Source organism: Notolabrus celidotus, chromosome 5 (genome assembly GCF_009762535.1).
Source record: "Notolabrus celidotus isolate fNotCel1 chromosome 5, fNotCel1.pri, whole genome shotgun sequence".
NCBI classification, from domain to species: domain Eukaryota; kingdom Metazoa; phylum Chordata; class Actinopteri; order Labriformes; family Labridae; genus Notolabrus; species Notolabrus celidotus.
In genome coordinates, this window is record NC_048276.1 from 10,884,326 (window position 1) to 10,910,227 (window position 25,902).

General features: G+C 38.1%; 2 protein-coding genes across 11 annotated transcripts in view; one reads left to right on the forward strand and one right to left on the reverse strand.

Moving 5' to 3' along the window:
• Positions 1-448: 448 nt before the first annotated feature.
• Positions 449-2,047, reverse strand: LOC117813160 (alpha-crystallin A chain-like). Its single transcript, XM_034684281.1, has 3 exons — positions 1,821-2,047; positions 791-913; positions 449-704 (listed from the first exon to the last, which is right to left on the reverse strand). Exons 1-3 carry the CDS (start codon positions 1,998-2,000, stop codon positions 513-515), a joined length of 495 nt encoding a protein of 164 aa, XP_034540172.1. The 5' UTR covers positions 2,001-2,047; the 3' UTR covers positions 449-512.
• Positions 2,048-5,497: 3,450 nt separating this feature from the next.
• LOC117813017 (cilia- and flagella-associated protein 54-like) overlaps positions 5,498-25,902 on the forward strand; it is a 94,802-nt gene continuing 74,397 nt past the window's right edge. For 2 of the 10 annotated variants that reach the window (XM_034684045.1, XM_034684048.1), the window contains exons 1-54: positions 5,498-5,730; positions 7,688-7,793; positions 7,996-8,145; positions 8,396-8,561; positions 8,873-8,931; positions 9,293-9,436; positions 9,721-9,834; positions 10,065-10,160; positions 10,607-10,799; positions 10,949-11,017; positions 11,142-11,254; positions 11,378-11,492; positions 11,590-11,675; positions 11,785-11,910; positions 12,024-12,171; positions 12,384-12,439; positions 12,545-12,673; positions 13,034-13,274; positions 13,454-13,587; positions 13,995-14,192; positions 14,309-14,401; positions 14,524-14,712; positions 14,871-14,989; positions 15,087-15,234; positions 15,324-15,479; positions 15,598-15,720; positions 15,867-15,983; positions 16,101-16,209; positions 16,316-16,405; positions 16,497-16,623; positions 16,807-16,894; positions 17,435-17,520; positions 17,623-17,820; positions 18,133-18,305; positions 18,397-18,548; positions 18,735-18,944; positions 19,162-19,361; positions 19,695-19,830; positions 20,037-20,166; positions 20,311-20,472; positions 20,568-20,777; positions 20,936-21,023; positions 21,151-21,321; positions 21,429-21,495; positions 21,679-21,864; positions 21,956-22,042; positions 22,136-22,255; positions 22,536-22,583; positions 23,470-23,611; positions 23,859-23,900; positions 24,003-24,160; positions 24,262-24,416; positions 24,511-24,622; positions 25,440-25,599. In XM_034684045.1, coding sequence (XP_034539936.1) covers positions 5,588-5,730; positions 7,688-7,793; positions 7,996-8,145; positions 8,396-8,561; positions 8,873-8,931; positions 9,293-9,436; positions 9,721-9,834; positions 10,065-10,160; positions 10,607-10,799; positions 10,949-11,017; positions 11,142-11,254; positions 11,378-11,492; positions 11,590-11,675; positions 11,785-11,910; positions 12,024-12,171; positions 12,384-12,439; positions 12,545-12,673; positions 13,034-13,274; positions 13,454-13,587; positions 13,995-14,192; positions 14,309-14,401; positions 14,524-14,712; positions 14,871-14,989; positions 15,087-15,234; positions 15,324-15,479; positions 15,598-15,720; positions 15,867-15,983; positions 16,101-16,209; positions 16,316-16,405; positions 16,497-16,623; positions 16,807-16,894; positions 17,435-17,520; positions 17,623-17,820; positions 18,133-18,305; positions 18,397-18,548; positions 18,735-18,944; positions 19,162-19,361; positions 19,695-19,830; positions 20,037-20,166; positions 20,311-20,472; positions 20,568-20,777; positions 20,936-21,023; positions 21,151-21,321; positions 21,429-21,495; positions 21,679-21,864; positions 21,956-22,042; positions 22,136-22,255; positions 22,536-22,583; positions 23,470-23,611; positions 23,859-23,900; positions 24,003-24,160; positions 24,262-24,416; positions 24,511-24,622; positions 25,440-25,599 — 7,138 coding nt within the window. In that variant the 5' untranslated portion in view covers positions 5,498-5,587. The remainder of the gene's footprint in view (positions 5,731-7,687; positions 7,794-7,995; positions 8,146-8,395; positions 8,562-8,872; positions 8,932-9,292; positions 9,437-9,720; positions 9,835-10,064; positions 10,161-10,606; positions 10,800-10,948; positions 11,018-11,141; positions 11,255-11,377; positions 11,493-11,589; positions 11,676-11,784; positions 11,911-12,023; positions 12,172-12,383; positions 12,440-12,544; positions 12,674-13,033; positions 13,275-13,453; positions 13,588-13,994; positions 14,193-14,308; positions 14,402-14,523; positions 14,713-14,870; positions 14,990-15,086; positions 15,235-15,323; positions 15,480-15,597; positions 15,721-15,866; positions 15,984-16,100; positions 16,210-16,315; positions 16,406-16,496; positions 16,624-16,806; positions 16,895-17,434; positions 17,521-17,622; positions 17,821-18,132; positions 18,306-18,396; positions 18,549-18,734; positions 18,945-19,161; positions 19,362-19,694; positions 19,831-20,036; positions 20,167-20,310; positions 20,473-20,567; positions 20,778-20,935; positions 21,024-21,150; positions 21,322-21,428; positions 21,496-21,678; positions 21,865-21,955; positions 22,043-22,135; positions 22,256-22,535; positions 22,584-23,469; positions 23,612-23,858; positions 23,901-24,002; positions 24,161-24,261; positions 24,417-24,510; positions 24,623-25,439; positions 25,600-25,902) is intronic. The other 8 variants (XM_034684049.1, XM_034684052.1, XM_034684047.1 and 5 more) reach the window with 7 other exon arrangements.

Genomic DNA, 25,902 nt, shown 5'->3' on the forward strand with positions numbered 1-25,902 from the left:
TTATAAGTGAACAAACTAATATGTCTGTTTGCCTCCAGAGAGTCCCTCCATCTCAAACATACAGAAACTATTCTCAAAGAATATACAACAGCACGTACATCTGGCATCTTACTTGTATCCACATAGACATAACTGTGTACTGCAGATACAGCTCAGTTCAATAATTTATGCCTGTTTTAATTTTCAAAGAACAATCTTATGTAGAATACAAATGCTTACAGTTTTGTTACTAAATTGCAAGGTCTTATTGAAGATTTGAAAAAAGTTTTAAAATAGAAATTAAATCTCACTCTGTGCTGTCAGATTGACTTTAAAAGGTTACATTTCTTAGTAATTGGTTCAAAGCACCATTGTCTTGCAGAATAACAGTCAGAAAGGCATTATCTTTGGAAGGCCCTTGCACTTGATGACATCCAGACCTGTATGCCTCTTCACACCACCAAGAAAACTAAAACAGATGACACGTAAAATCAGACAGGACTTGTTAGTGTTAGTTAGCGTCAGCCCCTGCTCTACATTTTCTGTTTGGCTGTCCCATCTTCACAGGAAATAGGAATAGTGCGCTCAGGGCCAGGAGGTGACCTGGGTACAGTGATGGTGAGCACGCCATCAACAGACAGACTGGAGGTGACCTCAGAACCTGTCGCCCCGGTTGGAAGCCTGTACTTCCTCAGAAACTCTCTGGACACAAAGCCGTGGTCGTCCTGGAAGCATAATGTCAGAACATGTCAGATGTGTGTCAACCCATTCTGTTAGTCTATTTCTGGAGATTTATATATAGTTCTCTAACCTGTCTGTCTTCATGCTTGGCATGTATTGTGATGAACTCCTCACTGACACTGACTGCCAGATCATCAGGTGAGAAATGCTTCACATCCACATAAATTACATAGCGATCCTTTTCAACACGCATCTAGACAGACAGAAGAGTTCTTAATTATGCTGACAGATTTGGTTGCATGTCTTCAACCTAGAGTCAACTGGGTACCAAAATACAGTAGCTTGTTAATTTCGTCTCAGAATAATACACATACTTTAAAATATTCTAATGCTGGCATTAGAGAAAAAGTGGTATTTTTTATCAAGTTGAGACATACCAAAACAGCTAAAAGCATTCAAATGCCTGGCAAACCAGTCTTAACACAACAGTACATCTGTTTTTGAAAGCTCCTGTGACGGACTCTGTTTTGGACGTTGTTTTGATTTTTAGCTCTTTTTTTTTAAACTTTTTAGCTCTTTGCTGGTCTTGTCATTTTGCTTTCCTTTAAAAGTCAAATATATAATTCACTGGGATAGAGTCATTAAGAATTAACATAAATAAATAATTCAGCTTTAAGCTGACAGTCTTATTTGCTTTTTTAGGTCATACAAAGCCATCAGTAATTAATTTAGTCTGTTTCATGGCCATATGAAAACTCCTCACGGAGGCTTTAATAAAGTTATTCTGATTCCAATACCAATATTGGTTTTGGCTGATGATGCAGCCTTGAAAGTGGTATTGGGTGTGTGTATGGGTATGTGAGTGTGCAAGGCAATAAATTAATCAGATTTTTTTGTATCCTCCCTCAGTTTCATCAGAGTTTTAACAGAGTTTCAATGCAAGTGTACTGTTAGGCAAAGTTAGCAAAGTGCCAGCAACTTTTTTCTTTGTTTGTTTTACCAATATTTAACATTATTTTGCAATGGTGTTGGAATGTATCAGCATTTAGAAGGATAAATGGTAATGAAAATCTCTATTTATTGAGATAATTAGTATGAAAATACATATTTTAAAAATGTATTTTCACTCAAGACATTCTAATTGGTAAAAATTGCTTTACCTCACTGTGACCATTCTCGGACCAGTTGAACCAGCGCCAGAACGAAGAGCGACTCCAAGGGAAGGACCAGGGAGAGGGCCACATAAGTGGCCAATCAGCGAGAGGTTCAGCCATGGAGAGGTCAGCGAGGCGATGTGGAAAACCCCAGCGGTACCAGGGATACTTAATGGGGACTTCCATAATGAGGTTCCAGAGGAGATGTTCAAAATAATGAGTGGTCTCTTGGTTTGTCTTGGTCTCTGATGGGTGCTGTGCTTTCCTGCAGCAAATTTATAGGCCTTGCCCTCCCATCCCATCTGAGCCCTCACCCTGTTCCTGTCCTCCGCACCCCCCTCCCCTCCATAACCCATCATGCACAATCTCATAGTGACTCTGCCAACAGGCTGATCTTTCTGGAACAATGATGTCAACTGTTTATCCCTTCATTGCCTCATTGTTTTATCTGTCTGGCTGTGACTGGTGGTCTCTCCCTCTCTCTCTCTCTCTCTCTCTCTCTCTCTCTCTCTCTCTCTCTCTCTCTCCTCTCTCTCTCTCTCTCTCTCTCTCTCTGTCTGTCTGTCTGTCTGTCTGTCTGTCTGTCTTTCTATCTCACTCTTCTCTCTCAGTCATGAGGTGATACTGGCTCAGAGTACTGCTGATGCCCCCATACTCATTCCCCAGGAAATGCCCCCGTCTGGATCTCTGTGTGTCTCTGCGCATGATTGGATGTGTGTTTGTTTGAGGAATAGCTGCCAGAGCATTAGCCTGCTGTGCTCTGAGTGCCAGAAGCTTTAGGTTTGTGTGCAGAATAGATGTGAGCTTGAATGGGAACTGATGAGTTTGTATGGGACCGCATTAGGTGACATTCTAAGCGTGTATCATTTTGCTAAGCTCAGTTGACAAAACTGTTGTTGTGCCAGCCAAATTTCTTTCTGTCTTTTTCTCACCCTTCCACTTTTGTTGTCTCTAATGTAGTTTCCCACATTAAATTTATACCTGGGATTATGAAGATTTAAAAATCAAGCCATATCATCATGAAGATGGTTTAGGCTACTTTTTCGCTGCAAATTGTATAATTTTGTAAAAGAATAAAGATGAATAAAACACTGTGCAAAAGTGTTGGAATTAGGAAAGATTCAGGATATTATTAATTGACTTAAGTCTTCAACAATGATAAATGCTTGTCCGTTGATATTAGCAATAATGGCCAACTTGTTAATAGCATAGGCCTTAATAAAAACACAGGAAGCTCAAGAACACAACGGTAATGACTGATAAAATAACACATGAAATGATTCCTTTATTCAGATTCCCATTAGCTGCCACTAACATACAACATATACATGAAATACAAAAACAGAAAATACTACAACCATTTCAAAGAATACACATAATGGATGTAATGTACACATTCCCATGAATTAATATCAATAAACATTACATAACATTTCATCTAATTAAGATCAATCATAAGTGTTCACTGAAATTCATTAATGTTAGTGTTAATGTTAAAGTGTTCCTTTAATAGTCTTTTAAAACTGACCTTACTGAGTGCTTCAATTATGATAACTGGTAAATAATTTCACATTGTGATCAATCAATCAGACTCGTCCATCAGACTGTATTTATAAAGCGCTTTTCATACAATGACATTGCAACCCAAAGTGCTGTAAATTAAAAGAACTTCAAATAGAATAAATAAAAAAAATAGATAAAAAGATATATATAACAATAAAAATAAAAAGACCCCCCACCATCCTAATATCTCAGTGGGCCCCATCACCACAGCCAACCCTACAAAATATAAAATTGCTGCTATAATACTGGTTTATTTGCATTAAACAAAAATATATACTTAAAACTATAATGGTTAACAGACTCAAATCTAAGCTACATATACATTTTTTTATACAATTTCTCCAAATGTAACTGCACAATATTGATCTTCAGACTGTCCACCTCTTTAAACAAGATTATTTGAAGCGAAGTGACTTGTTGAATAACAACAAGGGGGCATTATTTGGTATAATCTAACCTCATGAAGTCAAATAAAACTCTAAAAACCTACAGTTTACTTTCACTCAGATTCAGCCACACCTGATGCTATGAAAATATGACCCCACTTTAGGCATGAGAAACACATCTCACGGAGCCGGAAATAAATTTCAGAAAGGAATTCTGAATGTTTGTTTATTTATTCAGACATGTTTAGCACATGTTTAGCTTCCTGTAAATATTTGTTCAGCTGTCTCTGTTTTCACCTTTAAAAAACTCTTAAAGACACATTTATTTAAACAGGCCTTCGACTCAACTTGTACAGACTAATGTTTTAATTATGCCATTGTCTGGTTCTTTTACTGTTTTATGATTTCATTTAAATGTTTTATGATTTTATTTTAATTTGAATATTTTTCCTGTGAAGCACTTTGTGATTTTATTCTATGAAAGGTGCTATACTAAATAAAATGTACTTACTTACTTACTTACTTACTTACTTTCTTTCTTTCTTACTTACTTATTTACTTACTTACTTACTTACTACTTTCTTACTTACTTACTTACTTTCTTACTTTCTTTCTTACTTACTTACTTACTTACTTACTTACTTACTTACTACTTTCTTACTTAATTACTTACTTTCTTACTTACTTACTTACTTACTTTCTTACTTACTTACTACTTTCTTACTTACTTACTTACTTTCTTACTTTCTTTCTTACTTTCTTACTTACTTTCTTACTTTCTTACTTACTTTCTTACTTACTTTCTTACTTTCTTACTTTCTTTCTTACTTACTTTCTTACTTACTTACTTTCTTACTTTCTTTCTTACTTTCTTACTTACTTTCTTACTTTCTTTCTTACTTACTTTCTTACTTTCTTACTTACTTTCTTACTTACTTACTTACTTACTTACTTTCTTACTTTCTTACTTTCTTTCTTACTTACTTTCTTACTTACTTTCTTACTTTCTTACCGACTGACTGACTGACTGACTGACTGACTGACTTACTTACTTACTTACTTACTTACTTACTTTCTTACTTAGTTACTTTCTTTCTTACTTACTTTCTTACTTACTTACTTACTTACTTACTAACTTTCTTACTTTCTTTCTTACTTACTTACTTTCTTACTTTCTTTCTTACTTACTTACTTTCTTACTTACTTACTTACTTTCTTACTTTCTTACTGACTGACTGACTGACTTACTTTCTTACTTACTTACTTACTTTGTTTCTTTCTTTCTTTCTTACTTACTTTTTTACTTACTTACTTACTTTCTTTCTTTCTTTCTTTCTTTCTTACTTACTTACTTACTTACTTACTTACTTACTTACTTACTTACTTACTTACTTTCTTACTTACTTTCTTACTTTCTTACTTACTTACTTATCTTATTGCAGTTATAACAAAACTAAAGAAAAGCGTAGCAGAAAACAAATTTTATTTCAGGCCCATTAAGGGCCCCCCTCCCCACTTGGGCCCTAGGTAGCCAGTCTCCCTTTTCCCCCCACTAGTACACCCCTGCTCTCTGCCATGCAGAAATATCTATTATGGTCTCATTTCACTGTTTAGGGCTGTAATCAGAGTATAGATACATTTAAACCCGTCCTTTAGATGTAAAGTGAAGGGAGTGTGTGTTTAACTGTTACTGTTGCTCTGGGAGGGACATGGAGGTGTCTGTTTAGCCTCGTTACCATGGTGACATGCTTCAGCTTTGTTGATGGATGATAGCGAGCTGCTAGCTGACAGAACTACATTAAAGTTAACTTTAGGGCCACAGAAATGGAACTACCGGCCTCATATTATGGGAAACTTGATAAAAGGAACCCAGTTATTTTGGCCTTTGACCGAGACATTAACTCCTTTATTACAGTGATGAAACGAGCTTCCTCCTCGACGTTGGATAACGCCTCTCATGCTAAAGGGTGAGAATAAAACCGCTGCAGTATATTTGGCAACTCCTCCTCAATGTATTCACATTAGGAGTTTTATTTGTAGTTGAAAACAAGCAAAACTGGCTTTACATGAGGCTGCAGGTGAGTAAATAGTTAACGGCCACCTCAGACGAATATTGCATTGGGCCTCTATTTCACTTTAATAAATTAATATCAAGTGGTGGATAAAGTACACAGCTTCATTACTTAAGTCAAAGTATAGATAATCCAGGTCAAATATTACTCCAATGCAAGTGAAAGTTGCTCTGTCAAATTATTACTTGAGTTAAAGTACTGAAGTATTTGCTTTTAAAAATACTTAAGTATTCAAAGTACTTCTTAAAAAAATCTCAAAACGTTGTATTTTCACAAAGCAAGAGTGCAGTCAAGAATACATAGGAGTACATTCTGTTACATTATGTTTATTTAGAAAACATTACTTGAAATCTCTAAAAACTATACCATGGAATAAAAAACAGACACTAAGTAACTCCAAGCACAGACAACTTAGTTTAAAATGTTCATCTGGAATGAAACAAATGTTATGTAGCTCAACACACTTTCTCAGGTTGGACTGTGAATTTTTGTTTGTTTGGGCAGAGTGGGAAACAGGGTGAACATTTCAAACGATACGTATCATTCTTCATTTCAAAAACCTCTAACACAAGCTGAAGATATGACCATGGGTGCTCAGGTGGAGAATTATACCACCACCTCTAAATGATCTGCCTGATCTGAGTGAAACTTGCTCTGTGTTTGCTCCACGTTCAACTGTGGAGACGCATGATATACAGGTACGACTAAACCACTGAGACAAACAGAACGACACAAACACATTTTACTGTCTTAGGGATCAGATTTCAGAAAACAGAAGGAAATTCATGAGCTGACTTCAAAGCAAAAGTAGTGAGTAACTAGAGCACTGATAGAAATGTAGAGGAATAAAAAGTGCAATAATTATCCTCTAAGTGTAGTGGAGTTAAAGTAATAGGTTTTCCAAAAAAAATAATAATCAAGTAAAGTACAGCTACTCAAAAAATGTACTTAAGTACTGTATTCAAGTAAATGTACTTTGTTACTGCCCACCACTGTTAATATCATCAGGTCACTTAATAAGGTGCTCCCACTGTTGCAAAATACAATAATCCCAGCAGCGAATGTTCCCACTACATTTGCGAACATTCCCTATAAGTTCAGATAATGTTTCAAGACAAGGTTCTGAGTGTAATATTAAAAGAACATCTTAAGGATGTTATCGATTTAAATAATGTTCCTTTTTTGTTAACTATAAATGAAAGAAGAACAGTTCGTCTGTAACATTCAGAGGATGTTTTGATAATATTATTTAGTTTAAAGTTTAAAAGTTTATTGAATGTTTTCCATAAAGTGTTCCCATAAAGTTACTTAATAACAAAGAAGCAACATTCTCAAAGCAACATCTAGAGAATGTTTTCAGGATGTTTCTGACGCCTCAAATCACAAAATGTTTTATTTAATAATATTCCGGTGATATTTAATTAGAACAAAGATAGAATGTTTTATCTTTAACATTCAAAGGATGTTTTGATAACATTATTTGGGTCACAGCTTATTGAATGTTTTTAGAGTATGTTATCTGAGAACAAATTTTAGCACTTTTGTCACTTAACATTTTCTTAATGTTTTTAGAGAATGTTATCTGAGAACATTCTGTGAACACAAAGCTAACTTCCTGCTGAAAACATTACAGAAACATTCTCTGTAACATTAACAGAATGTTTTTTTAACAAAAATTTGCTAGCTGGGATGCCAGAGGTTTTTAATGTTTGTTGTCTGACCTGCTTTGTGATAGGTAGAGTGCAATACGCTTGCACAGTCTAGTTAAATAACGATTATGGAGGAAAAAATGTCAAAGTTACGTATACAAAATTATATTATGATAGGTCATGTCATGTTATTCTCTCTGAAGGATTACGATCCTGGTGGAGGTATGGAAGAAGTACAAACATAGACTGCCTCCGGACTTCTACCAGGAGCGCATGTTGGACATTGCAGACTTTCTCTTTAGGATAAAGGTAATTTACAGTGGCTAAAATCATACCTTCTTGTATTTTAGTTTCGAGCATGAGGTAGGGTTTTTTTCAGACTGCATTTTACATCAAACCAAATAAATCATTTTGAAATCTTTATTTTTCCAGGTCGATTTTTAGGACAATGACAAATGATCATGTTCACAGTTGTCATCCTGTGTTTCTCCCTTTTCCGTTTCTCCTGTAGTCATATCAGTCGGCTCTTTGGTATGGCTACAGTCTCCACCTGCTGCAGTTCAGCTCAGTGAAAATTACTGACATCATAGATCTGGATCACTTCATGGCGTGTTTCTTCCCTGAAGGTTTTGATACAGAGCAAAATATCTTCACCATGAAAGTAAGCTGTGCTGTGTACATTTTTTTGCATTGGCAATTATAAAGATTTTCCAAATGAAGAAAGATTATGTTTAAAGATAACTATTCCTGAACTCTGACATGTCTAGCATAAGTTGTATTTCTCTCTCTCTCTTTCTCTCGCTCTCTCTATCTGTGTGTGTGTGTGTGTGTGTGTGTGTGTGTGTGTGTGTGTGTGTGTGTGTGTGTGTGTGTGTGTGTGTGTGTGTGTGTGTGTGTGTGTGTGTGTGTAGATCCGTGCGATGCAGGGCTGTGCCCTGTGTATTTTTGAACAGGAGAGAAAGCACAGCATCCTCAGCCAGAAGGGACTCCGCAAGCTGCTCTGTGTGCTAAACTTTATCAGGATCATGATGCAGGCTTTTCAGCAACAAGAACACCTCTACTGCCAAATATATAATGGTACATAAGTACTATTTTTCATGATGATGTTCAGCAATTACAGAAAATGTATGAAGTTGATCTTCTACAGGTAGAATTCAACCTTGAACCCAAAAGATAGACTTACCTTTCAGTGATCTTTGTGAAGAAGCCAACCTGATTGTGGTGATCACATACAACAGCACCCTATGATTCCCAGGATCATGCCAGTATACCTTTGTGACAACTATGTAGCGTGCACAATCAAAGCCAGGATTGGAAATCTAAAAGATAGAAGAAAAAATATTATCATAGATCATACTTTTAAGAACAATCCTAATTCTCTCTTCCAGGTTCAATAAACATCTACAACATCTGTTGTTACCTGATGACCATGGATTGTAGTGCACAGGTACAAAATTTTGTTCCTACTAGACCAAGAGATTTGCCAAAAAGCTTTTTTAAAGTTGGTTTTGCCATGATTGATAGGCTAGTTTTGTGTTTATAAGTGTTTGATATTGATTCTGGATTATCTGCAAAACCATTTATAGACCAGTTAAATTGTTAGTGCTTACTGCAACTGACAAACTATACCAAAAACATGAGTCACGTGTGTTTCTGTATGTTATTGATGTCTCTTTTCTTCCTATGGTCTGCTTTGTCCTTAAGAAAACCCCTTAAATCAGTGGGTTTTTTTAATATTGCGCAATGTGCTGTCATCAGTATGTACTTGTGTTATGATCCTTGATATCACCTTCAATGATATCCTCCAGGCACTGGAGTATCTCCTGTGGGCCAGTGTTAGTTTGGAGCTCTCCATCCCTCTGATGACCTCTGAGAATCTACCATGGATTGTCTCTCTCTACTGTGCAGTCTGCCACTGTTACTATGACAACCAGGCTAAGTTGCAGGCCGAGGTGAAAGACACGTCATCTACCACCAGACACCTACAATCACACAATCATTGGGATGACAGCAGATTATTCACAGTCTGATCTTTAAAGATACAAAGTGAAACTCTCAGCTGTTGTTGATCATTGCTTTTTACTTTACAAATCTGCATTGATTTTTATCCGTTGTAATAAGATGCAATTGACCACAGGTCAAATAATTAATTCCTCATGCTCATGTGTTCCCATATAAAGATGGGATATATTTTGAATGTATGAACATCTTTCTGTGTATCTTCTGATGCTTTTAGGAATTTGCCAGGAGAGCCCTTGGAAAGATCAATGAGCTAGCAAAGATGGAGGAGCAGGATGGAGTTCCTGCCACTAGAGAGACCCAGAGAGCTTACAAAGAAGCCTCAGTTAAGGCAGGAAACTTCTTTAATTAAAACAAAATTATATTGCTGTTTCTGTGATCAAATTTTGGAGAGTAGAGAGTATCAACTACTGTTTGTGTGAACAAGATTGTTTCTCTGAAAATGAGGGAATTTTCTTCTGACTTTATTTATTTAAAAGTTTGTTGTTTTCCCTTCACTGTGTTGATAAGTTCTTTGGTTTTTGAAACTGAGGCTGATTAAGAAACTTTTTTTGTTTTTAGCTGGCTGCCATGATTTTCAAGTGGGCTGTGTTTGAAGGCAGAGGGAGACCCACGGCCAGAATCAGAACCAAAAGCAGCCTGAAGGAAATACCCAATGTAATAAGATCAACTTTACAGCTGTGTCATGATTCATTCTTAAATCCTATCTTTAAGCGTACTGCCCACCTTTAAATGGAATACCAACCACACTCCTTCCTCTTTAGTTGATACATACATCATTTTATAATAAGCATTTGCACAGCTGCTGTGTGCTTAGGATATCTGCACTACCTATGATGCTCTACTTTAACTCATTGGACTTATTGTAGTCTTATTGTGTTCTTGAATAATCATTAATATTAGATTATATCAAAATTGTTAGTGTTTCTCTTTTCTTAAATTTTCTGTTCCAGTTCCTACCTGAAGCACCTCATCAGAAGAACAATAATAGCGAACCAGTATTGATAATAACGGGTTGTTTGCTCTGATGATCAACTAATCTTATTGTGAATTTTTTCTTGTAACATTACTTTAAATTTGATGCCTGTTTATGTTTCCTGTAGGCACCATGGCCTCGTAATACAACCGAGGAAGTGCTAATGGGCATGTTTGACAGCAGTGCAGCACAATTTTTGGGAATTCTGGAAGCACTTTGGGATGGCAGCAGGCGTCCACTGGAGGCAAGGATGCCAGATGAGCCAGAGCTCCTTGATGTGATCTTGGAACTCCTGTCGGCTGGCATCGGTATATCATGTGGTTAGTAAAACAAATTAATGTAATGAAATCACCCTTCAGCTGTTGCATGCATGATTAAGAGGGGGAAACAGCTGATGGTTTTGGTATTTAAATTGAGTGTTTGTGCACTTTGCACATAATTTAATGTACTTTTATGTCTATTTGTGAAGAAAAATCAACAACTAGTGAGTCTCTTGTGATGACCCCAACGTCCACTCTAATGGAATTAGCCATTACAGGTAAGACACTTTCTCATTGTTCACATAATAAACACATGACATCACTTATTTACTGTTATAGGGAGTGTCTTATGTACCATGGCTGAATATCAATTTGAAGTAATCGAATATGTTGTGTTGCTAGGAGAGAACAAAGTACCCATCATGTCTGGGGTGAGGTTCATCAAGCTGTTGTTCCAGTACAGGCAGTCTGATGAATTCACTGAACTCTCCAGAAAGATGCTGCAGGTTTTGTCTGTGAGTATGAGCATCTACTGTGGCTTATCATTCAGGAAGGCTAAACAGTCAGCTATTCTTGTACTTTAAATCTGAGTTTGGGTCTAAATGATCGTGAGTGTCTTTTATGTCTTCTTGTGTTAGAGTGTTGAAGGTCAGTCTTTCAGGAGGGCAGAGCTGGAGCTTGCTATACTTCTCAATTTCAACAGTCTGCTTTCCTCCCAGAAGAGCCATCCTAGAGGGGACAACATGATTGATGGTGGCACTGATGAGATTGTATTATATATGTACACATTTCTCTTCTGCGATTGATTTATCACTAAATTATAAAGGGTTCTGTTTTATGTTCCACACAGATGGACAAAAGACTCTTTTCCAAATGAGTCCTGAATTTACTGGCCTGGTAGAAACCCTGCACAAGTCTGTTTGTGGTTCTTCTCCAGTAAGTTTCTATGTTGTGTGTGTGTCTGTGGGACGGGTGTCAAAGGGGAGTTAGAGGAAGAGGTCAATATTGGAGCGTGTTTTTATTCTGTAAACATCTGTTTGTGTAGGATGTGCAGCCAGGCGAGGACCTGGTTTTGGATGCTGTGTTATTTCTTTGGGATCAAATCAAGATGGTGCTCCAGAGGGACCAGTCGCAAAACCTACACCTTGAGAGGGTAGATGAGTTTGACAAGGTATGCTTCAAGAAAGTTTGTTTTGAAACAAAAAACAGTTACATGAACTTTAATCTATTTCATTTTTTACTTTTTCTCCTCATGTGTAACTGTTTTTTTTAACATGTGTGCAGTGGCTATGGTGTCTATTTATGCTGTGTGAGGTGGCCTTTGTGTGTGACCTTGCAACTGTGGACTGCGTAATGATGGCAGAGATGTTGCACACATTAGCCATACAGCTTGAGAGCGCAGCTGAATGCATTGATCAACCACAAAATCCTGGTGAGAATTAAACTTCTATTCTTTTCCCTTTTTCAGTGTTGAAGATGACTAAACGTATCTTTTCTACTATGTCTCGTGTTTTTATAGCTATGATTATCAATCTTTCATTGAACTACAGTCACAGGACACACTAAAACATGTCTTGTTTTCAAAAGATACAAAAGCTGTGACATTTTATTCTTCAGCTATTCTTTATTCTGTGTCATGTCCAGCTACCTGTGTATCACATAACGATGGTGGGAAGCTGAGCTCTTTCTCTCTTCTTACGGTATGGTAATTAATAATGTCTAAATGTTACTCAAAAATGACGTGTGCAGCATTTTTCAGAATAATTGTAATTGAATGTGTTTTCTGTGTTTGTGCATGCTTTCAGAACTCAAGTACAGAGCTGCTCAAGAAGTTGTGTGAGGTGGTGGAGAGAGGTCTCAATGCTTTGGCCAATGGTGCAGTTACACTGCTGCCCCAAAATGTGTCAGTAGTAACAGACTCTGCCTTCATGCAGGTAGGCAGTCAACAATTTCAATACTCACATGAAAGAAGTTAATAGAAGCTCAATCTGACATTTATTAATCCTAAAATAATCTGAGCCAGATGTTAAATTGAGTTCAAATTTAAATGCTATGGGGCGCTGGTGGCCTAGTGGTCTAAATGCCCCACGTGTCGAGACTATAGTCCTCGTTGCAGAGGTCGCCGGTTCAACTCACAGCCGGTTGACCATTTGCTGCATGTCTTCCTCCACTCAAAAAAAATCTAAATGATACTTGTAAGATAGAAATGTATTTAAGTGTTAACTGAAAATCCTAAAGAACCAGAAAATTGACGGTATGTGTTTTTAAAACCTGCTTTTCTCTTCTCTTCGTAGAAATTCAGCCCCCGCCCTCCATCAACTCCCTCTTTATCTTCACAAACATCATCAGAAGAGGTAAATGAAGAAGATGAAATTCAAAGGAAGGAAGAAGAACTGGAAATTGAGGCAGAGTCAGATATTAAAGTCTGTCAGCACACTCAGTCGACTCATGTGTACCTGCTGATTAAGGACCTTCTTCATGAGCTGAACATCATTCACCACAGGGTTTCCCTCAAATTACTGCAGCAGAATGCAGGTCAGACTTCCTGCAACACTTAAAGTTTTTTACTTTATTTAATGGTTAACTTGGTTAGATTTGGTTAGAATATTAATTCTAATTTTATATATCTGCCATCAAACAATGACCAATTATAGAAACAAATTATAGGTTTTATAACTATGGGTTAATGGCTTTGCCCTGCTGGTTGTGTCTAGTTGCAGAGTCTGACTTGATGGATCGGATTAAGAAGAACAAGGTGTCCAAAGCTCTTTTCCTGATTCAGAAAGCCTCCATGGTTTACACTAATGTGGAGCCAAAGAACAGCAGAGAAACAAAGAGTCTGCTAGAGGTAACTTATGCATACACATCCAATGTTTTCAAGACAGTCTCAGTCATGTATTGGATGAGAAAAACTTTAAATAGCTTATGTATAACTTTATTTTTATATCATTTAATATATTACTGCATGCACCACAGTAAGTTGTGTTTATTTGCAAATGTATATCAATGTGTGGAATAGTGGGAAAAAAATAAAGTTTTTTCACCCTGTGAAAGAGTCACTGACTGGATGTAGACATTAAATTAAAAGTTCAGTTATTTGAAGATTACATTTTTTACGTCTGGCTTTGATGTAACATTTCACACTGTATAAGTTAAAGAACTGGGAAGCAGACACCTTTACCAGCTTGTGTTTTGAGGTGTGCTTTCATGAAATTTAAGGAAAATTCCATTAGTTTCTCTTTGTGCTCTTGTCAGGAGGCCTCCACTCTAGTAGAGAGGGCGGGGCTGGAGGAGAAAAAACTCTATTTCTCCACCAACCTTAGGACTTTGGCTGAAAACCAAGAAAAATGGTTGAAGAAGGAAGAAGAAAGCTCTCCACCTCCCCCCATCCTACTCTCACGTACAGACCACTCCTTGACCTTTGCTCCAGCACCTTATAAATTGGCGGAACAAGTGAGACTTTATGTTTATTTAGGCTTAATTTCACCAATATATGAATAGTAGCAAGCAATCCAACATAACATAAACACTTTCAATACTTCTTTTGTACTTTTGTGTCTCTTGTACAGGTGTTCTGGTACCAGCTCTGTGGCCGTGCTGCTGATAGCATAAACCTGAAAGTCCGCCTTGGAGACTGCAGCCTGTCAGGAACAGGAAATATGGTAGAGCTAGTCTCTTTCACAGAAAGACCAATGTCAATGTCAAGTCCAATGAGACACGTTTTTTGTCATCTTGTATGAGCAGATACAAGCCCTTGATAATAACTGGCATTGTATCTTTTCAGGTACCAGCAGTATCTGATGAATGTGTGCTGAGGGTGGAAGGGCTAGTGCCCAACCAGAAGTATGTGTTTGCTGTTGCAGCTTACAACAGCCAGGGCAAGCTACTGGGTAACACCATAGGGGCAGCAACCTTCCCACTGCTGGCATCCATGCCTGTACCACTGCTCTCCACATGGGCTCACTTGGCCCAGGTGAACCTCACACTACTTATGTCAAGTGTTTGCCACACTGCACTTATCGCTTACTGGGTCCACATGCTCACTGAATAAGCTGAATACTGATAGACCTGTGAATACAGAAAACAAAGGAGGAATGAAAAGTATTTTTTTCTTATTAACTTCTTTCTCAGGTGGCATTTCAAACTGAGCAATATGCCATAGCAAAGAGAGCCTGCAGGGTGCTGTGGAGCCACTTTACCTCTCTTGACAGTGGGTCCCACAGCACACAGGACAGACTCGCAACCACAGGGTGAGGAATGAATCAAATAAACATTTTAAGAGTTGAGTTCAAGATTTTTTTAAGGCTTTGTATTTGCTAATCTACTTCCCTGTCCACTTTGCCGAAGGCTGTGTGTCCGGACTCTGCAACGCTCCTCTCCTCACCTGGTCCGGTTGTTCATCACATCCGTATTCATTGAGACAGAAATCAACATTCATCAGGGATCACTCTACTGTGACTCAATCAGTCACAATGGACCTTTTATCTGGGAAAAGGTACAATTTTCCTAATTACCTAAACAAAGGTTATATGTTTAGTTTAATGTACAAATAAATAAATGACATGTGCATGTATGTGTTTGCAGGAAGCCCGACTGGCAGAGTGCGAGCGAATGCTGGTAGCCACAGACCTTGCAATGTGGTTAAATGATGGTGATGCTGCTGTGCAAGCTGTAGTTGGCTGTTATGACCTCTTGGCACCTCTGATTTTCCATCAGGTCATCTGTGACCTTGTAGTAGAGGTAAACAATTCCTCATCTGTGGCATTTTTAACAAGTTAATGTAACACAAACCCCAAATAATTACAAATATATGTTATACCTCAGTCTGTTTCAAATGTTTGATGTGTTTGATGTTCAGGTGCTCAAAAAATGCTTGATTGTTTTGGAGGAGAATTCTGGCATTCTCAAACAACAAAATACTGGAAACCCCTCAGAGTCGTTTGTGCACATGATAGCTTGCATTACCTACTACCTGTCGAAGGTGTGTCTGCATGTGTTTATATTTAGTTTGACTGTTTCTGTGCATCCAGGTGATATTAGTTTCACACAATTCCTACATGAAATAAATTATTACCAATCAGGAGACCTACACAGAATATATTCTCACAATTTTTTCTTCTTACCCAGGCTTTCCGTGTGCTCCAAGACCCTCAGATGGCTTCTGTGATGATGGAATGTGGTCGCAGACTACTCCAAGAAGTCTTTGATTCCCATATGCAGATCACAAGACTTGTAAATGAGAAGGTGGGTGTAAGGAATAGCGGGAAGGTGACGATTTCTCTCATGAGGAATTTTGTTTAATTTCTATTTTTTTCAGAGATTTAAGTGTGTGTGTGTGTGTATGTTTATGTGTAATCTAAGATTGATCACGGCACAGTCAATGAAAGGAGGATCAGTCTTGAGCTGAAGGCAGTGCAGTTGAAGAGCAAGAACAGAATACCACCTGAAGAAGCTATCACTGCAGACAATGGTAAAATTAATTATTCCAGAATAACAGATAATTTGATAGTACACAAAGATCTAATATGTGTTTTGTTTAGCTACATATTGTATACCTCTGTCAATTTTAATTTTAGATATTCCATGCTCACTGACTGGCTGTGAGGATCCCACCATATTGTACGATCTAATCTCTAACAGTCCATTAAAAGATGCCTATCAGGAGGGTGAGTAGCACTCAGTTATAGACTTATTTTAAATGCATAATAATTTGTGTTCACTCACAACTGTGTGGTTTTTTTTGTGCATTCTTGACAGTGACAAAGGTCAGACGCAAGACATATTTTTCTGAAATTGCGGCACTGCTTCTCCAGAGAACCATGGAGGAGGGCGACCCAGACCTTGTGTTGAAGTGGGGGCAGAGTGTACTTGAATATCTCTCCAGGTGTGCTTTTACTAAATAACACTTAGGAGATATGAAGGAACCTAAAATAAAAAAAGATCTCAGCTTTCACTTCATACTTCAATTGTTACTGTCCTGTTAAGTTCTGCTCATACTGCACTTCTTCATATCGTGTCTGTATTTCTTTACTACGTTACACTATGTGAATGGTTCTCTTTTTGTCAGGCGTGACGAGGCGATGGGGCCCTCGAGAAAATGTGTGATGGAAACAGTCCATGGAGCAGAAGAGGCAAAAGAACATGAATCTCCCCAGGTGAGAAAACTACAATACACAAACCTGAACACACACAGGTACAGGAACAGATACAGGAACAGATAAATAGAGGTTTTGTTTTCTGTTTTTCTTTCATTATTTTTTTTTTATAATGATCGAAATATGAAATGAAGTTGCTATTGTCCTTTTTGCAAATCATGCCTCTGGAAACATTAGGACTGACCTTACCAAGGCCAGTGAGCTGTAGGTCTCTTAAAACACACAAAGAGAACCAGTCCAAGTATGTCAAACAATGAGTCCCAGTTTCCTACAATGTAAGGTAGCTGCTGCTTACTTTGTATAGTTAATAATAACATATTCCTTGTGACATGCTATTTTGTTGAGTGTTTTTGAATATAACACATCATTTCCTCAATCCAAACTCACAATTCATGGGAACTGGAACTTCAAGGAGAATGTATCACAAATTAAGAAAATGTCTATCTTTTTAATTTTTGTTAATTGTCGTAGCAAAAAATACCTTTTGCAATGACTGTTTTATCTTTAAAACAAATACCAATGTGTTTGCTCCCTCCAAAGCAGAACAAGACTTCTTCCAGTGACACAAAAAAGAAACTAAAGCATAAATTACCACGCAGCATGATGCGGAAAGTGAGAACAAACAGGTACAATACCTCAGTGTCATTATCTGGATGAAGCTGTTGATTAAGTTTGTATTTATCTATCTGGGTTAGAATAACGAAATGTGCACAATACATTCTGTGTAGAGAGATGCAGATTGTGGAGAGCTTGCTGGCCGCGATGTCCTCTGTGGTGAAACGTAACAAGAGGCGGCTTCAGCTGAGGAAAATGTGCTGTGAAGACAGAGTGTGGAAGGCTCACCTCAACTACAGCATGGCTCAAGCCCATTTAGCGCTGCTTTACCAGAGCTTGGACAACATGCATCGAGAAGTGCTGCTGCCCAGGTTCACCCAAACAAAACCAGCTATTCTGTTATTCTCATAACTCAGGTTACATCAGTTACTTTAACTGGCCCAAGGGCTTGCTATAATTATATGTCATCATAAAGAGATTTAATATTTCTTATAGTATAATTACAACAGTTGTAATGTTAGTAATAGAAGAGATGTGATGTTATAGTGATGTTCTTGGTGTCTGAAGTCAGTTATTGTTTTTTGAACCTATTATTGCCAAGATAGGTGTTGACAATATCATGATTCTACATATATGATAATATGTGGTCCTATAATAAGATGTGCTGCATGTGCTTGTTTCAGATACAGCTCCTTAAATCCCATGTCTTTCTCTCTGGCCTACTCTGGTGTTCTTATACCAAGGAACTCACGGCAACAGCCATCTCCCAAACATGAGGTTGTCTCAGAGAAAGACATCTCTCACTCAGGTCTTAGGGACTATGTGGCTGCACATAAAGACAAGAGCAAAGAGAAGGGTGAGGGGAAATTACACACTCTTTAAAAAAGAATAGAAAAACTATCACCTGGTATGTAATCATGACTTTTCTCAACCTTTTCTTCCAACAGTCAGAGCTGACGACTCTGCCACAGAGGAGAGTTATGTGGAGGGAGAGGACTCCTCTCAAACTCTGGAAGAGCAGATTGACATCAAAAGATGTGCCACCACCTTGCTGCTGGACTCACTTAGTAAAGCTGCTTTACACCTCCGAAGGTCCATGGTACTGTATGGTTACACTTAAGCATACAAATTCTAGTGCTACATGTGAATATTGACTATAGATCCAGCCTTTTGAACTTTGTGTATACATGAAATCCATGTGTCTGTATCACAGGGTGTTTTTTCTTTAGATCTGTCATACACTATACTTGTGTATTTTATGTATCTGCTATTCCTATTTTTCCAGGTACTGGCTCATCGTGGCAGCCACTGGACCTACCTGCAGTATGTGTGTCAGACAATGTGGGACCAAAACTGCAGAATCACTGACTTATGGCAGAGAGCCACAGAACTTGAACCTAACTTCCCTATCACAGCAGACCAGCTAAATACCATCTTCACCCCACTACTGGTGCTGGCAACTGATCTCATTATAGACATGATGAGTAGACTTGGGGTAAGGTAACATTCAGCTTTATGGACACAGAACTCATCAAAATACTTATCCTTTTTTTAAATAAGACCATCAGATTCTAAATGTGTTGCGATATGTATGCTGCCAATGATTCCTATGGTCACCAGAGTCTGTAAAAACACATCACGCCACTGAAAGGAAAAATAACACAAGCCTTCTCATGTCTCTTATCTTTCATATTCATCATTGTCCTTCTCAGCTTTGGAGTTCTTATGACAATGATCTGACTGAGGATGAACTGGAGTCAAGTCTGCACTTCTCTGCACCACTGGATGACAGCAGCCAGGTGGACCTACGTTTGGTTCGCACCTTGGTGTTGCATACGCTGGAGCGTCTTCATGAAAAAGGCAAATGGGAAAGCCTAGCTCACTTTGCCTTACTTTACAACTCCTACACAAGGTACATACAACTTACACAAAACATCTTAAAATCACAGACCATATTGCAGTTGTAAAACCCAAGTGCAGGTATGTTTAATTTCAAAAGTTTTAAACGTTAGAAGGTGTAAACACAGTTCCTTTTACCAAGATACTTAGCATTGAGTTTATCTGAGAAACATTTAATGCATGTTTAAATTAAATTTACATGTAAAGCACAATTGGATTTTTGCTCAGCACCACATCAAGAATACACTTTGTAAATCCAGAAGACTCAACTGTGACACTTTCTTTTTGTACATCCCCATAGTTTTGATTGTTTGTGTCTGTGACCGCATCTGTTTGCCTGTCCTAGGGAACGTTATGCCTTGACTGTAACTCCTCTACTAGTCCATGCTCAAAGGAGGCTACTTGAAAGGATAAGTTCATTTGGAGGACCTGAAGTTCCACAACCACACCATGTTAAGACAAAGAGGGCCACTGGCAAGGAGGTAGCACAAAGCCACACACACAATCCAGTATAAAAACAAGTTTTTAAGACAAACTGTCTTAAAAATACTTCAAGTGACGTCTACTTGTACATTTACATTTAAGTGTTGAAAGTGTAGCACCTAAGTCATGAATGTCATTATTTCACTCTGTGTATTATTTGTATTGTACTGTGTATATATTTGGTGCTGTCTTATCTGTACTTCAGGTGACTTATAGGAGCTATGCCACCTGCCAGCTGCTCAGTGGGTGGACGCCTCATTCTACACAGCAACCGGCCCTTCGTAAAAAAGCAGCACATACACACTCCACTCCTAGAGACTCAGTTGACCTTAAAGGTTTGAAAAGATTACCTTTTGTGATGTCATATCATGAGATAAATGATAGCTGAACCTAGAGTAGAACAAAGATATATCAAACATGTTTTTACAGGTTGTGTTTGCATGAGTATGGTTTTCATACTTCCATGGTTTGATTCCAAGGTTCTGAGATGCAGCACTCCATGTCGCTTGTTTGCGTTCCTCTGGATGTAGAAGACACACTGAGCTGTTACCGTGAAGTTGTTGAGAGGACACCACATTGTCTGCAGGTCTTCCAGCATAGCCGCTCATTGGGGCTGCAGCTTCTGGCTTACACACAGCCCAGTGAGTTCAGTGCTAATGGACACATTAATATACATGCAATCACACAACAACTGTTTTAAAATGTCAATGTATGCACTGCTTGTGTCTCTGTCTAGGCTTTTCCACACAGTCAAAGCACTGTCAGAGCAGAAATCTGTGCCATACTGCAAGTCTGGTTAATTTCAGCCCTGTAGTTATGCCAACTCCAAACATCCAACCTTGTGACCTGACAGAGGAAGATTACCATTCTTCAGATGATCTCTACAGGATCCCTATCAGCCCTGACCACATGCCAACTGTCCTTGCTGCATACTCCAACTCCATTAGTACGATCACATCAGTTTTCTAGAGGCAGAATTTTATAGAGGAGTAGCATTCTAAGTTACAAGACAATAACAAGGAATATTTGGATGAAGTTTGTGTCAGTTTGTCTGAGTCTTTAAGGTCTTATTTTCTTTCTCATATCCATCAACCTTTTCTTTAGAGTATCTCCAGGCCAATGGTCATGAGTCTCTCAGAGTCTTGGCACTACACGAATTGGGAAACCTACAGTTCTATAATGGAAACACACGGTAGTATTCTGTTTCTGGGATTTGTGTTTGTTTTATTTTATGCATTTACCTGTCGGCATGTAGTGAGTAAGGATTTTTTTTTTTCATTATTTTAATCATTTCATTCTTGTATGTGTTTCATCTCTAGGGCAGCACACTCCACCTGGAGTAAAGCTGTAGATTGTGCCTTACAGACCTCAGGGGCCATAGAAAAATGGAATGGAGTGTCCTTTGGGGATGGCTCCCCACAACAAACCCTGAAGCAGGCTGGCGTTTGGGGATGTCTTCAGGCTGCCGTTCTTGCTGCAAAGATTGCACAGTAAGTTACAGTAAGGTTTATGACTGATTTGCTGTGTATTAATTGTGTGCTCCAGGCTTATGCATTTAAAACTTGCTAGTTTCTGAGGTATATGTTTTGACCTACAGGTATATCTTAACTTCTAATATCAGCCGGAGGACTGAATGCTGTCTCTTGTCTGCTCACCTCTTTAAGGTAACACTACCAAGGGATTTTAATCTCTTCACTCACACATGGTTTTTACCTTTGGTACTTAATTCAACGTTCAGTAAATGAAGACAGGACTCGTGACTTAATATTGCATTGCTATGTGTGTTTGTGTGTGTTCATTTTTTGCATATCTATGTGTGTGTTTGTGTGTGTGACCCACTTCCCTAGTGTGTACTTTTTTGCTCCTTGACCAAGCCCCAAGCTGACCTCCAGTATGCAGATTATTGCATAGGTGATGAGCTGCTTCCTGGAGTTGATCTTTTTTCAGAGCCCAACAGGCTTCACCTCGGCACCACTGTAGCAAGCCTCAACTTTACTTGCTACTGGCTTTTCACCACAGGCTACCACATCACGGTACAGTTATAAATCCTGTCTGTACTTATTTCTTATTACAATTCTCAAGATACATGATTGACTCTGACTTAAATCATGTTTTTTATTCCAGCTACTGCCAATACTAGCTCTCTACCTACATTTAGTTCGGACTGTATGCAGAGATGTGCAGCGCACTGTTGAGGCAAAAATACTCAAGGTCAGCCTTGTGTTGTCTTCTACATGCACATGTAATTGTTTTTCCTCTCATGGTCCTGGTGGAGATGTAAGTTTGGGTTAATATTTCTTGCAGATGCGTGCTCTTACTGAACTCTGCCTGTTCACTGACGCTGTGAAGGAATCAGTTCAGCTTACACAAGGAACAGGGGTTCTTTTGCCAAATGGACATGACATCGCCAAAGACAATCCCCAAGTATAAACGCACACATATATACGCACACACTATGTTTCCTTTTGGTCCTTTTCTCTCCTTTAACTGTTTATGTAACCTGTTTAAAATGTTAGTGTTTTGTCTTGCTATTAATGATGAAGTTTATTTATGTCACAAGGAGAAATTGCTGCACTTTTGAACTATTTGTTCTTTAGTCTGCCTCTGCTCAATATCTCAAGTATTATAATGTTGTGTAATTGTCCATGCTATAATTGGAACTGTGAGAGCAGAGTTTTCATGTTATATTATGTTCTGTTTGCAGCCTGTAAATACATTCTACACAAACAAGTCTCTTTTGGACAATACTGAGGTACTTTGCATATTTCATTCCTTTAGATTTCTGAAGATCTGGGGGTATTTTATAAGTGTTATTCTGTTATTATTTTTTACTTCACTTCATTCAATTTTTTTTCTTTTGGGTGGTGGAAGAGAAGTAGCCAAAATCATTATTAAATGGAATAGACTTACTACCAAAGTAGAACATTTTAATATTGATCTTGTATATGTCTTAGTGCAACTATTTCAGCATTATGATAAAATGAAACACTGCATTGAACTGGTGATTAGCCTGTTTTTTTTCTTCCTTGAAGTACATCTGAAAAAGTGGGATCATATTATATTCAGGGTTTAGACTTTCAAAAGCCAGTATCCGTTTTCAACATTAGGCGGCGCCACTTATATGTAAAGCTAGTGTACCTCTCATGACTGAGGATCACTCACGCCATCACTCACAGCTACCATGCCCAAGAGTTGAAAGATGAGATGACACAGTGATCACCTGGAGCAAAAGTAGGCAAAAGTATCCATCAACCGAGGGAGAGTTATGATGTTTATTTTCCAACAAAGTCATTCGAAACTCTCAAGAAGCCAAGAAATATGATGTCAAGGAATGTAATGGCAGCAGATGGTGAGAACAAATAGACCATCTAAAATAAAATAAAATCTTGATGAGGTCCACAAGCTTTCAAAAGACAGGAAAGTGTGTGATAATGTTTCTGAAGAACGGAACACAGACACAATATTTTCAAAATATTTATCTTGAAGGGGCGTGTCCTGAAATCAGGGTTTACTCATGTCTTGGACCAACAAGGTTAGATAGATACAGGTAGTATTTTTTGAGTAGGTTTGCACTTAACTTGCATGCTAAAGTGGTTTACTGTGAATTTATTGTCTGCATTTTTTGTGACTGTATTTAGGCTTTGGAAGAACTAGTGAACTCTGAGTTTGCTCCGAAGGTCTGTTTGGTGTATGGATCCACATTGTGCCTCCGTATTAACCTTGCACGTATTCAACTTGTCCTGGCCCTCAGTAGCACAGTACATGGTGCTCCTGTGTCAGGTCTGTAAGCCTTGGTTCTTCTTTAGATTGTTTATATTGATTTTATTGTTTAGGTTGTTTGATTTGGAAAAAAAAAAAGGAAATTAATTTACAAAAGAACATGTCCTTTTTTACATCTCCTCACATATCAAGCACCCAATGGGTCTATTAATCATTTTAAGATGACCTTTATGTATATAACCAACTTGTCTAAAAGGTTGGTCATGTAGTGGGACAGATTGATATAGGAAACTTAATATTTCTCAAGGTGGTCTGAAAGGACTAGAAGGATTTTGTGTATGCATCCCAGGTAACAAATTTCCATTTGAATGCAACTTAATTTTTTTCTTCCTTTTTTTAATGTCACTGTAGATAAAACACATTTAATGCATTATGTGTTAATTAATTTCAGAGTCTGTTGAAGGAGAAGCTGGGGAAAACTTGAGAAGTTGTTCAGAAAAATCAACGAACCTTGAAGAGAAAAATCAGGACATTGAGGGCTTTTCAAAAGAGTTAAAGTTACTAAGTCTTCATACACAGAAGGAGAAACTTACTTTGGAGAGGATTAAGGTTTGACTATTTGGAGTTTTCTTTTTTCATTTATATTTGCATCAGGGACGTTGTATCTTGTTTGCATCAAAATGTCAATTTCCATCATTTCTCTGTCATAGTTCATTTTACTTGAAGGAGCATCCTCCTTGTTGCACTCCGTTGCACAGGAGCTCACATCTCAGTCCTGTAGTGAAATGGAGAACCTGGAACTGGCAATAGAGATAAACCTTTTACAGGCCAACCTCTACCTGCAGCAAGGACATACTGCCCTCAGGTACAAACATCTTGTTGCATGTATACTTAGAGTATGTGCTGACGATTCTATCTCTGAACTAACCTAAACACTGTTCTGTAACTTATCCTTCTAGTTCTAAGATGGCTATTTCTTCCTTGATGCTGCTGCAGAAATCTCCTGTACACATGAGTGGATCCACATCTGGCTCTCAACAATCTACACCTGTGCACCCAACTGCCAAGACTGTAAGTAAACAGGTAGTCACAGGATTAAAAAGCTGAGCTTTGACCTACAGGATTTGAAATCCCTATCTTTGAGTTATTATGCTTTAGAACATATAAACATCACAATCCTTCTAGCTGCTGATCTCATATTATCTTCTCATTTAAAATATATATTGAAAATTGTTTTTTGCCATACTTGGCAAAGAATGTCCAGACATCCAGACTTAATTCTGTCTTAAAATGACATCCGATCATTTGGTTGGAATTTATTGACCTCCAGCAGGAAAATTATTTTTAATGGGGTTAAGGAATAGAGAGTAAGGAGGAAGGTAATGTGAAAAATTCCTTGGATAGGCTGTAAACCTAAAGGCAACTAGATAGAACAGTGAACTCCCACATCAGCCCATATAATTACAAATGTGTAATTGTGGATTCTTCCTTGCCTGCATCCTTCTATTGCCAGGCACCAGTCTTCCATAGGGGTAATCATGGAATTAAATTAAATGCTCAATGTAATTTGTCCCAGTTTATGGCCAAGTGATTTTTTTAAAGTGTAAAAGTGTATGCATTTTATTCCCCTTAATCTTTTAAAGGAATATGTAGAACAGTTTTACACATTTGGGTGGAAAACAAGTCTTACAGGTCAAATAAATATTTGCTGAAATAAAAATAATTTAGTCCACATGACATGTGTTGGGCAGACAGTTTAAATAGCTTTGAAAACCTGATCTCTGTTGAAAATCACCTGATACGAAATGAGAAAACAAAGTCCTTTAAATGTGTGCTCTTAGCCATGTTAACCTGTATGTATGTATGCTTGTCTCAATTCTGCCTTCAGGGTGCTAAAGATTGCAGTGTGCCTAACTCCCTACAGGGAGATTTTCCCAGAGCCATTGAGGCTTGTGAGAAAATTGGAGTTACTCTCTGGCAGCGCTGCCGCCTGGCTTTGGTCCGCAGCTTGGCTGCACACAACCCTGGAACTGGTTGCCTTTTCCCAGGTATGGTTTTGTGCCCTGCTGCTCTGTGGTTTATTTAATGTGTAATGTGTAGTGTAGGTCTGGACCCCAGCATGAAGCTTATGGTTTAAGTTACTTTTTAGGGAACTGAAGCTTAGAGACGCACTCACTAGCTCTGCTGCCATTGCCTGAATTGTAAGACAGATCTTGTTCTGTTTTCCATGTCAGAGATGGGTCATGTTAAAGTTTAATGTGATCCAAATAAAAAATGTATATACAAGAATATCCCCCATGTTTTTTAGCCTAGTGATTTAGAAGGCCAATGGAAACTCACATTTTTGCCAC